We start from the raw sequence: 12,317 nt of genomic DNA on the forward strand, positions 1-12,317 counted from the left end.
CAGTAGGCTACAACAAGTACAATGAAACATACCGAAATGTCATATAATACAGTACAATAAATAAATAAAGAGTACACCGTTGCACAGAAGTCATCACTTCCCTCCCTTCCCGAGCACAGTGTGGGCAATCAAAGCATCGAAGCAAAATAGAGAAAACCTAGAGGCTCTTTGCCCCCTCAGTGGTTGTCTGACCTTACAGAATTGGACGATGTGGTTAGAGCAGAGTCGCACCATAAACCCCAAACCTTCTGAAATTTGTCAGGGCACTTCCTATTCACATATAATACTTTTTCGTATGGGATGATCTGGTTCACTAGCCTCTTCCAAATTCCCACAGTAGGAAGATCCTCCGCCATCCATTTTAGGGCTATCACCTTGCGTGCCATAAACAGGGATTCACTGAGGAATATTTTATTGTAATGCGACCACCCGTCATTGTCTAATACACCCAACAGACATACCTTGGGACATAACGGAATCGGGCCCATACCCAATGACGACAAAATTCTAAGGATATCCTGCCAGTATGATCTGATATGGGAGCATTCCCACATCATGTGCCAGAAGTCCGCGCCAGTCTGTGAGCATCTAAGGCAATCAGGGCTGAGGCATCCTCCCCATCTTATGCAGCCTGGTAGGTTGTAGCGTGTTTTTCATTGGGGGAGCAGCCCCACCGCATGTGGACCGCAGCAAACGACTATCCCCAGCAAAAAATATTTTGCATACGGTGGAGGATGTCGGCGCGGTCCACATGCACCACAAAGGCATCCTACACAAAACGGAGCATTGTGCGGATGAAAATATAATCATAAATCACAGAAAAAATGCATCACACGGATATGCCACTGACTATACTGGCTAGTCATAAATGCAGATATTAAAAGCTGAGACTTTTGCCAATATATTCCTGTCAGGAAGATATCGGAGCCCCAAGCACCACGTCACGGTTCTCAGCATGGCAAGGGGTCCTACCACTACGCTACCTATGGTGTGAACAAGGTCTGAGGGTGATGTAATCCAGCTCACAGCCAGGCTTCCACACAACCGCCTAGCAGGACAACTAGTGCAATGTGAACAAAGCCAGACTGTAAGCCACACCCATACCAGACCATGTGATGGAGGCTACCAGGTGCAAAGAGTGTTTGAATGCCAGGTGAAGGCACATACACTACATGTAAAACAAGACAAAAACACAGAAATATAGTGGCAAATCTGGGGGAGCTGCTCAACCCCTAACACTGTAGCGTGTTTTTCATTGGGGGAGCAGCCCCACCGCATGTGGACCGCAGCAAACGACTATCCCCAGCAAAAAATATTTTGCATACGGTGGAGGATGTCGGCGCGGTCCACATGCACCACAAAGGCATCCTACACAAAACGGAGCATTGTGCGGATGAAAATATAATCATAAATCACAGAAAAAATGCACCACACGGATATGCCACTGACTATACTGGCTAGTCATAAAAGCAGATATTAAAAGCTGAGACTTTTGCCAATATATTCCTGTCAGGAAGATATCGGAGCCCCAAGCACCACGTCACGGTTCTCAGCATAGCAAGGGGTCCTACCACTGCACTAACTATGGTGTGAACAAGGTCTGAAGGTGATGTAATCCAGCTCACAGCCAAGCTTCCACACAACCGCCTAGCAGGACAAATTTAAATTGGAATAAAAAAAAAAGCAAGTTTAAATGTCCGAATTCATAAACAGTTATAATTAATGACTTCTCTACTGTAAGAATAAAGGCCAATGCATGCAGTGCCTCACGTAACCGCAAAACAAACTCGTTCAGTGATGTGAAGAAGATTAATATAAACCATTTCTAGGTTTTACAGATTTTGTTTTTGGTTCATATAGATGAGCTTTGTTTTTGTTCTAAAACAACCAAATAATGTGGTTTGTATTTTTTAACTTGTAAAGTTCCTGATGTTTATGCCTGCTGCTACTATCCAGCCACTTGATTTAAAAAAAATGAATAAAACTGTTGTTTTCATTGTGTTTGTCTTTTGCTTAAACTGTTTAATACGGTAGACTGTTGGCTTCCCAGCCAGTAGTTCTGTGGTAATGACATGTATGTTGCCTTTCTTTCCTTCAAGGAATGTATAAAATACATTCGCATATTAAATACAGAGGAGTCGGAGTCGGGGAGTCGGAAGTACAAAAAACTGAGGAGTCGGAGCATTTATCTACCGACTCCACAGCCCTGGGTGAGACCAGAACAAGTACAGGCGATAGTAGATTGGGTTGCTGACAGTGCCTCCAGTTCCTTCACATTGTCTCCTACCGAAAGATCAGAGTTGGCACCTGCAGCCCATGTCCATCAGTCTTTCACCTCATCCCCTTGCAAGTCAGCCAAGCAGTCTGAGCCCCAAGTCATGCAGCAGTCTCTTCTGCTTTTTGATGACTCTGTTAGCAGGGTTTCCCAGGGCCATCCACATAGCCCTGACCCAGAAGTGGAAGAGATTGAGTGCACCGATGCCCAACCACTTATGTTTCAAGAGAAGTACATGGGAGGACCATCGCAGCACGTCTCGGATGATGATGAAACACAGGTGCCAACTGCTGGGGCTTTCGAAAGTGTGCAGACCGACAAAGAGGGCAGCGGTGAAGACTTTGTGGAAGATGATGTGGAGGACGATGAGGTCCTCGACCCCACATGGAATCAAGGTCATGCGAGTGACCTATGTAGTTCGGGGGAAGGAGGCGGTGGTTGCACAGAGCCACCAGCCCAGCAGAAGAGGGAGCAGGGTGCAAAAGCGGAGCCGCCTTCCTCTAGACAGTACGCCTGCTACTGCCCACCGCAGCAAGGGACCGAGCACACCAAAGCCAGCTCCAAGGAGTTCCCTGGGGTGGCAGTTCTTGCTGACGACAAGACACCAGTGGTTTGCACGCTGTGCAATCAGAGCCTGAAGCGAGGCATAAACGTTCTCAACCTGAGCACAACCTGCATGACCAGGCATCTAAGTGCAAAGCACGAGCTGCAGTGGAGTAGACACCTCAAAAACCAAGAAAAGTTTCTGGCTCCTCCTGCTTCCTCTTCTGCTGCAGTTTGGGGCATGTCCTTCCACCACCGAGGATTGCAGGGCACTTCAGTTTGCCTACTGTTGCTTCCTCCTCCTACTCCGCTTCCTCATCCTCTACCGGCTCCTCATCTGGTCAGCGTAACACCTTCACCACCAACTTCAGCACAGGCAGTTTTAAAACGTATCTGTTTGGGGGACAAACCCCACACCGCGCAGGAGCTGTGGACGGGCCTTGAACAACAGACCGATGAGTGGTTGGTGCCAGTGAGCCTAAAGCCCGGCCTGGTGGTGTAGATAATGGGCGAAATCTCGTAGCGGCTCTGGGACTAGCTGGTTTGGCGCATGTGCTGAATTTGGTGGTGCAGAGAATCCTTAAAAATTACCCCGATATGTCAGAGCTGCTGCATAAAGTGCGGGCCGTCTCTGCGCGCTTTCGGCATTCTCACCTTGCTGCTGCTCGCCTGTCAGCACTGCAGCGTAACTTCGGCCTTCCCGCTCACCGCCTCATATGCGACGTGCCCACAAGGTGGAACTCCACCTTGCTCATGCTGGGCAGACTGCGCGAGCAGCAGCAGGCCATAGTGGAGTTTCAGCTGCAGCATGCACGGGTGAGTCGCTCTGAGGAACAGCACCACTTCACCACCAATGACTAGGCCTCCATGCGAGACCTGTGTTCCTTGTTGCACTGTTTCGAGTACTCCACCAACATGGCCAGTGCCGATAACGCCATTCTCAGCGTAACTATCCCACTTCTATGCCTCCTTGAAAAAAACGCTGCTGGCGATGATGGAAGAGGATGTGGCACAGGAGGAGGAAGAGGGATCCTTTTCGTAGGGTTTCCGGCGAGTCATTCACAAGTGCCTCAGAGGTTTGGTTCCTGCACCCAAAAACGCCAGGTACACAATTGTCCAGCCAGGGCACAGGTCTTGAGGAGGAGGAGGAGGAACCATGTTCACAGCAGGGTGGCACCCAGACCAGCTCATGGCCATCACTGGCGCGTGGCTGGGGGGGGGGGATACAGAGGACACAGACGATACATCTCCCACAGATGACAGCTTTTCGTTGCCTCTGGGCAGCCTGGCACACATGAGCGATTACATGCTGCAGTGTCTCCGCAATAACTGCCGAGTTGCCCACATTCTAACTTGTGCTGATTACTGGGTGGCCACGCTGCTGGATCCCCGTTACAAGGACAACGTACCGTCCTTAATTCCCTCACTGGAGCGTGATCGTAAGATGCGCGAGTACAAGTGCACGCTGGTAGACGCGGCGCTGGTGGCATTCCCACCTGACAGCGGGGGCACAGTGGAAGCACAAGGCAGAGGAAGAGGTTGCCAACGCAGCTGGGGCACCGCCAGCACCTCAGGAGGCAAGGTTAGCATGGCTGAAATGTGGAAAAGCTTTGTCAGCACGCCACAACAACCAGCACCACCAGCTGATATGGAACGTCTTAGCAGGAGGCAGCATTTCACCAACATGGTGGAGCAGTATATGTGCACACGCCTACACGTACTGAATGACTGGTCTGCCCCCTTCAACTTCTGGCCTTCTGGCTACTAGCCAGTGTATTATCTGAACGTGTGTTTAGCGCAGCAGGGGGCGTGATCACAGACAAGTGCAGCCGCCTGTCCACAGCCAATGTGGACAAGCTCGCGTTCATTAAAATGAACCAGGCATAAATCCCTCAGGACTTGTCCGTACCTTGTGCAGAATAGACATGTATACCTGCCTTAACCAGACGTTGTTATACTGCAGTGCAATTGCTCATTCTTGTATTTTGGATATTTCACACACTTTTGGAGTGTACCCTAATTAAAAAAATAAAATAAATTAAAACCAAAAACCAGTGTTGGCTACCTCGTCCTCCTCCACCGCCGCTTCCACCTACACCGCTACGTCCACCGCCTCCTCAAACTCCTACTCCATATGGAACTCCAAATATTTATTTTGTCATTTCACTACTTTGTCCAATTTTTGCATGTGATGTAACACTGCTATACCGAGTAGACAGATAAAAAATTTGTCTGTTACATTTCCGGGTGAAATTCACAAATTTTTGCGTGTAATATACCCCTCCTCTACCTAGTTGACAGCCTAATAAATTTCTATAATTTTTCTTTTACATTTTCAGGTGACAAACAATTTTTTTCTGTCATAGAACCCTGCTCTACTTAGGCCTCTTTCACACTTGCGTTGTCCGGATCCGGAAAAACGCAAGTGTACTGAAAGCATTTGAAGACGGATCCGTCTTCAAAATGCTTTCAGTGTTACTATGGCACCCAGGACGCTATTAAAGTCCTGGTTGCCATAGTAGGAGCGGGGGAGCGGTATACTTAGTCCGTGCGGCTCCCGGGGCGCTCCAGAGTGACGTCAGAGCGCCCCATGCGCATGGATGACGTGCCATGCGATCACGTCATCCATGTGCGTGGGGCGCCCTGACGTCACTCTGGAGCGCCCCGGGAGCCGCACGGACGGCAAGTATGCTGCTCCCCCGCTACACTTTACCATGGCTGCCAGGACTTTTAGCGTCTTGGCAGCCATGGTAACCATTCAGAAAAAGCTAAACGTCTGATCCGGCAATGCGCCGAAACTACGTTTAGCTTAAGTCCGGATCAATGCCTTTCAATGGGCATTAATTCCGGATCCGGCCTTGCGGCAAGTCTTCAGGATTTTTGGCTGGAGCAAAAAGCGCAGCATGCTGCGGTATTTTCTCCGGCCAAAAAACGTTCCGTTCCGGAACTGAAGACATCCTGATGCATCCGGAACGGATTTCACTCCATTCAGAATGCATTAGGAAAAAACTGATCAGGATTCTTCCGGCATAGAGCCCCGACGACGGAACTCTATGCCGGAAGAAAAGAACGCAGGTGTGAAAGAGCCCGAAGTAGACGGGTTAATAAATTTCACTAATTTTTCTGTTACATTCTTGAGTTGACATTTTACAATTTTGCACGTGAATAAACCCCTGCTCTGCATAGGTGACGGAATAAAATTTCAGAAATTCTTCTTTAATTGATGCGCGCCACCTCTTTTTGATTCAATGCTTAAACTTTAACAAGTTGTACCACATTTGGGCTTCTGTAATTTGTCCCACATTTCCGCTTTACTCTTCTGGCCCACATTTGGGCTTTTGTAATTTGTCCCACATTTGTGCCTCAAGAACTTTTTTTTTTTTTTTTATATAAATTTATCTCCCCTTTTAAATTTTGGTCTCTTTCTCACGCTCCCTCTCCGGCGTGAAACCCTGATTCGCCGATAACCGCGATCAACATGGTAGGCTCAGAAAAGAACATTGAAAGTTGATAGAGCAGATATCAAATTGAATCGTGGACATCACAGGGACGTGCGACATGGTGGGGGCAGTAAGTGTGCACACGCCTACACGAACTGACTGACAGGGGTCAGCCCCTGCAACTTTTGGGTCTCCAAATTGGGCACCTAGCCTGAGCTTGCACTTTACCCCTTGGAGGTGCTGGCCTGCCCTGCAGCCAGTGTATTGTCTGAACGTGTTTTTAGCACGACTGGAGGGGGTTATCACAGGTTATATTTCCCAATGTTTTGGGGTGTACCTTAATTTAAAAAAATAAATGTAAAACCAAAAAGCAGTGTAGGCTACCTCCTCCTCCACCGCCGCTTCCACATCCACCACCTCCTCAACCTCCTACTCCATATGGACCTCGTCCTCCTAGATCAAGATTATTTTTTATTTTTACGTATTTTGTTATTTAAAGTCATTTCCCTATCCACATTTGTTTGCAGAGCACTTGCCATGCTCTTAACCACATTTTGATGCCATTTGCAGCCCTCTAGCCCCTTCCATGACATTTTTACAGCCATTTTAGTGCTCAAAAGTTCGGGTCCTCATTGACTTCCTCATTACACTGCATGTCATCTCAGAAGTGCAGTCTAATGTCATTACTAACTCCGTTCACTTGAATGAAGGAAGTACATGTAATTGCACTACGCCGCCACTCCACAGTAGACGCGTGGTGTAATGACCAGGAGGCAGCGCTTGCGTGGAGCACTTCTTCCTCTTCAAACAACTGATCGGCGGGGGTGAAGCTGCATCTCCTCCAACTACACTGGAGTCAGCACACACAGATAGTACAAGCAGTGTGAGTCAGGAAGTGTATATAAATCTACCCTACTGTATATCTGCACCTTTAGGTAGGGGAGACACAACTTCATCGGGATCCTATGCATACAGAGATTTACAGAGGAATATGGAGGGTGGAGCTGGATGGGCAGGGGAGGAGTCTGAGATCTGCCAGGCGGATTTGATTGGTGATGTCATCCTGTAGTTCACACAGAGCCTGCTGGGAGACTGACCACTGCTGTCTAAACAGGAGAGCAAGCTCTGGACTAGTGGTCAGACTTGAGATCACATGACCAGGTTCCCTGAAAATGTATGGATGTAACTGAGCCAAGGTGAAATAAATGACATTACTGGTGGTGAGCTAGCTTTGTATGTTAAAAATAAAAATTAAAAACATTCTGTGTTTTTTTTATTTTTTTATTGGTTGGAACTGCAAAGTCTAAGGCCTATGCATTTTATGGACCGTTTTAAAGGGGTTGTCCCATCTCAGACAATAGGGGTATATATCGCTAGGATATTCCCCCATTGTCTGATAGGTGCCGGTCCCACCGATGAGACCCTCATCTATATCGAGAACGCGGCCCCGCAAGTGAAGGGCGCACTGCGCATACACAGCCGCTCTCTATTCATTTCTATTGGACTGACGAAAATAGCCGAGCGCTGGCTCGGCTATTTCCGTCGACCCCATAGAAATGAATGGGAGCCTGGGCCGCGCATGCGTGGTACGCTCCCATTCACTTCTATGGGAGCAGAGCTTGGTGGTGGACGGACCCTGGGAAATCTGGGGTCCTCCAGCCACAGCTTTCCCCGCTCTGTTCTCGTTGTAGGTGCAGGTCCCAGCAGTGGGATCCGCACCTATCGGACAATGGGGTCATATGCTAGAGATATGCCCCCATTGTCTGAGATGGGAATACTCCTTTAAGTTGCATGAAAAATTAGATGATGATTAAGGTTTATTACAATGTGGTGTATCTAATATTTTTAGGACTCCACGACCAGTTATTGTAGAACCAATGGAGCAGTTTGATGATGAAGATGGTTTGCCAGAAAAATGTATGCAGAAGACTCAGCAGTACCTCAAGTAAGTTATCTGTTAACCTTGCCGCAGACCTGAGAAGTTATTGGGGGAGATTTATCAAACTGGTGTAAAATAGAACTCTTAGTAACCAATCAGATTCCAGCTTTCATTTTTCACAGCTCCTTTGGAAAATGAAGAAAAGTGGAAACTGATTGGTTGTTATGGGCAACTAAGCCAGTTCTACTTTACACCAGTTTGATAAATCTCCCCCATTGTGTTCCGGAAGTGGATTGTATCGCCGCTGTTAACACTAAAGGGGTTCTGCAGTTCTATTTAACTGATAGATCTTCAGCATCTAAAAAGTCTGTGATAAATCTGGAGTGAAACTTAACGTAGTTATCCACGTTCACTTTTTAACACCTATTTCAAAACTAGAGTGAGTGGTGTAAACTTGCAAAAAGTCCCAAAATTTTGTGCAAGTGCAAAAAGTCTCTAAAGCTCTATTTTGCAACTTTGAAGCCAGAATTCTGGAATGGAGGTGTGATAAATCTGCCGCATTGTGCTAGCTGACCCCCAGACACAGTGGAGGGGATATTTCTTTATCCTACTTGTACCAGTTTTCTGAAACACCTGTTTCAGTTTTGCACATACCAAATTTTTGGCAAAAATGTTACTGCTTTAAAGAGGACCTTTCACCAGTCCTGACATTATCGTGTAAATAGCTGGCAGGGCATACTGAAGGCATGTAATATCGCTTACGGTTTTCACTATGCGCTGACCCGTTCCCCTGCTGTGCCCCACTTTCTGGTTTCCTGCCTTGTATGTAAATCCAAACCATCGGTACAGTGAAGAGGAGGAGGAGGAGACAGCCATGTTTCTCAAGGGTCGTCTTTTTCTCCCTGGCTGTGAGCTGCCCATTCACAGTGGAGAATATCACAGCCAAAGAGAAGCCCCTTGAGAAACATGGCCTCCTTCCTGTACCAATGGTTTTGATTTACATACCGCAAGAATATATATATATATATATATATATATATATATATAATAAATAACTGGCAGCACCACCAAGCAAAAAATGAAGTAAAAAACGGGTGCAATGTCCGGGTATGGTAACTGGTGCTTACCCACCGACACGGAAATAGAAAAAACGGACTGCACTCCCAAGGATCCTCAGTGAAAAAGAGTTTATTCACCCACAGGTGGCACAAGCGACGTTTTGGCTCTCACATGAGCCTTTCTCAAGCATTGATAAGAAGTGAACCAGTTACATATAAAGGTGTACCAATCAAAACAATTAGTGCTTCAACTTAATTGACATTTACACAATAAATCAAAAAAGAGATATTACAATGTGAAAAGTATACATCCAGTTTGTTAAAATAAAGTGACACGTGCAATAAATACATGAAATACATAGTGTATCAAAATTTCATATAATTCCTCTAAGTCCATGATTATTCTCAGCTGTATATATATATGTATATGTATTATTGGCCGTGTTTTCATAAAGTTATCTGAGATATCTATGCCATATACAAAGGTCCTTTCTATGCCATAGTTGTTGTTTGTTGTTTTTTTTTTTGTTTTTTTTTAATGAAAATACATTTTTATCTTTTTTTAGAGAAAGGGAGGAGCCCCCAAGGTTTGCTCAGCCAGGAACATTCGAGTTTGAGTACTCTTCACGATGGAAAGCGCTGTATGAAATGGAGAAACAGCAGAAAGAACAGGTTGACCGGAACATAAAAGAAGCGAAGGAGAAATTGGAGGCAGAGATGGAAGCAGCCCGCCATGAGCATCAGCTGATGCTTATGAGACAAGGTAAGAGTCCCCTCCATTCTGAATGTGTTCCACAGGTTTTTAGGGTACAGGCAAACATTGAGATGTAAATGTACAGCCGAGGCTTAGAATTTCTGGAGTAAAACTGAAGCATCACCCTCAAAATTTAGTGGCCGTTGGCCGCACACAGACGCCACCATGTCTGCCCGTAACCTTTTCCTTTCTTATCCTTGTACATTACCACCTGCGGTAAGTTACTAGAATAAAGGCTATACATATCGCCAATAAAAGATCAGTAGACAGTTTATTCCTCATCTCTGGGATCCATAGGCCCGTCACCATTTTTGTTTTATTTTATTTTACAAATGCTTTGAAAATCTAAATTCTAAAGTCTAATTATAAAATTCTATTACATATATAGCTGTGAATACAAAGGGGTTTGAGGTATGTTTTATGCTGTGAAACAAAAGCTTATCAACAGATCCCATGTATTTCTCTGGAACTAAAACACATAGACCCTAATCTATCAGCAGGGAATAATTTAAAGATTGTCTTCACGTTTCTCCATTCTGCGAGAAGGTAATGTCTTTATGAAAATGGCGCACAGCACTGAAGATTTTAGCACATGCCAAAGAATGACATTCTAGCTTATTTTCACCTGCACCAGCCATGGCAAGTTGGAACCATTTTTTGAGACAGCCCCTATGATAAATAAGGCCTCAAACCAACGTACTCCACAGGAACGCCAGCAAACAGCCGGATTTCTGAAGTTCTTAGTAGGAGCAAAAAAAAAAAATGGCCTGTCGCAGACTATTGATAAATGTGACTTAAGTCTCATGCACACAACTTTATTTTGGATCTGCGTCCCATCTGCATTTCTTGAGCATTGGACGCAGACCCATTAATTTCTATGGGTTCTCAACTCAACCCCCTTTTCCCCGCCAAATTATAGAACGTGGCCTATTCTTGCCTGTTTTTTGTGGACAAGCTTATTTCTAGTAGAAAAAAAAACGAATGTATCCATATTTTACGGAGCTGTGGTTTGCAGACTGCAAAGCTGATACGGTTATGTGCGTGAGGCCTGAAAAGTAAAACAAAAGAGAATGAACAAATTTACTCCAAAATAAAGAAAACTAGTTTGATCAGGGCCAGTGTGTATTAGCCTAAAAAGAAACCTGTCTTTGAAGGTTGCTATATTGTCTGTGTCGTTTGGGCACCTTTTTTAAATTTGCTTGTCTATTCAATTATTGCTTCTGCTTATGACCCATGAATGTTTTAAAGGACATCGGAGACCCATGATGTGGAACGTTCCTACCAGCCTGATTACTATTGATCCCATTTTTACTCCATCTGGTTTAATTAGGACATTAGCAATATGGCCGATATCTGTTGTGTGTTGCCTATAATGATAAATAGCATCTGCAATTGTTTTCAGTTATGAATACGAGCTCCGGAGCAGAGCAGTTGGTTACATTTTCTGATTTGGTGATTCTTTTGTGCCATTTTATTGGAAATATTAAGGTGTTAATGAGTTGGCATGGATATGATATTTCTGTTGGGCTCCATGCACACATCCGCCATGTTGTAGTGTAAAGCTGTTCCTCCGCCGCAGTAGCATACATTATACATGGCTCGTTTCCATGGTTATGGCCACCCTGTAATCCATCAGCGGTGGTCGGGCTTGCACACTATAGGAAAATGTGCCAGCCTCTCTGGTGGCCGGGACCGTGCTTTTTTTTTTCTATAGTGTGCACGCACAACCACCGCTAAAGGATTGCCGGGTGGTTGTAACCATGGAAACACGCATTATATAATTTGATGGCAAAATGAATCCAGCTAGCAAAGGAAGCAGTATAGGCAGTCACAATATATTAGTAAGAACCTTGTATTAACTTTATCACCATAATAAAGACTATTTCCTGAAGTGAGACAACCCCTTTAAGGGGATAACTTCTTATGGGATTTCTCCTTTAAGGCCGGATTCACATCTGCATTGTGGACATCGGGACTCTGATCTGGTTGCTGTATCAGGCATATATGCCGGCTTTCGGACGGATAAACAATACTACACTCAAATGTTTTTGTCTAGCTGGATCCCGTTATAGTGAGTGTGTATCTGGCGGTGCACAGTGGTATCCGGCTATGCTAGACTGCTGGAGTTCACAACACTGATGTGAGCATGGCCTAAGTAGACTGGAACTTTACTGGTGTGTTACATATTTCTAAAATGTGACTTTTGGAGCATAATGTCTGCTGTATTGTAAATTAATTGCTGTATTTGTGCAGATCTAATGCGACGGCAAGAAGAGCTGAGAAGGCTGGAGGAGCTGAGGAATCAGGAACTTCAAAAGCGGAAGCAGTTTCATATGAGGTAGGTATTTCAGACCAGTATAACGGCGTA

The 12,317-nt window shown here is 45.5% G+C and overlaps 1 protein-coding gene across 4 annotated transcripts in view; it reads left to right on the plus strand.

The window, feature by feature from the left end:
* The window catches only part of LOC122930938 (paraspeckle component 1-like), a 121,708-nt gene that overhangs the window by 22,811 nt on the left and 86,580 nt on the right, over positions 1 to 12,317 (plus strand). For all 4 annotated transcript variants that reach the window (XR_006388192.1, XR_006388193.1, XM_044284683.1 and 1 more), the window contains exons 3-5: positions 8,108 to 8,203; positions 9,762 to 9,958; positions 12,203 to 12,287. Coding sequence is in view for 2 of the 4 variants with exons in the window: in XM_044284683.1 (XP_044140618.1) it covers positions 8,108 to 8,203; positions 9,762 to 9,958; positions 12,203 to 12,287 (378 nt within the window). In the remaining 2 variants the exon portion in view is untranslated. The remainder of the gene's footprint in view (positions 1 to 8,107; positions 8,204 to 9,761; positions 9,959 to 12,202; positions 12,288 to 12,317) is intronic.

The sequence above is a fragment of the Bufo gargarizans genome, chromosome 3 (genome assembly GCF_014858855.1).
Source record: "Bufo gargarizans isolate SCDJY-AF-19 chromosome 3, ASM1485885v1, whole genome shotgun sequence".
Lineage (NCBI taxonomy): Eukaryota > Metazoa > Chordata > Amphibia > Anura > Bufonidae > Bufo > Bufo gargarizans.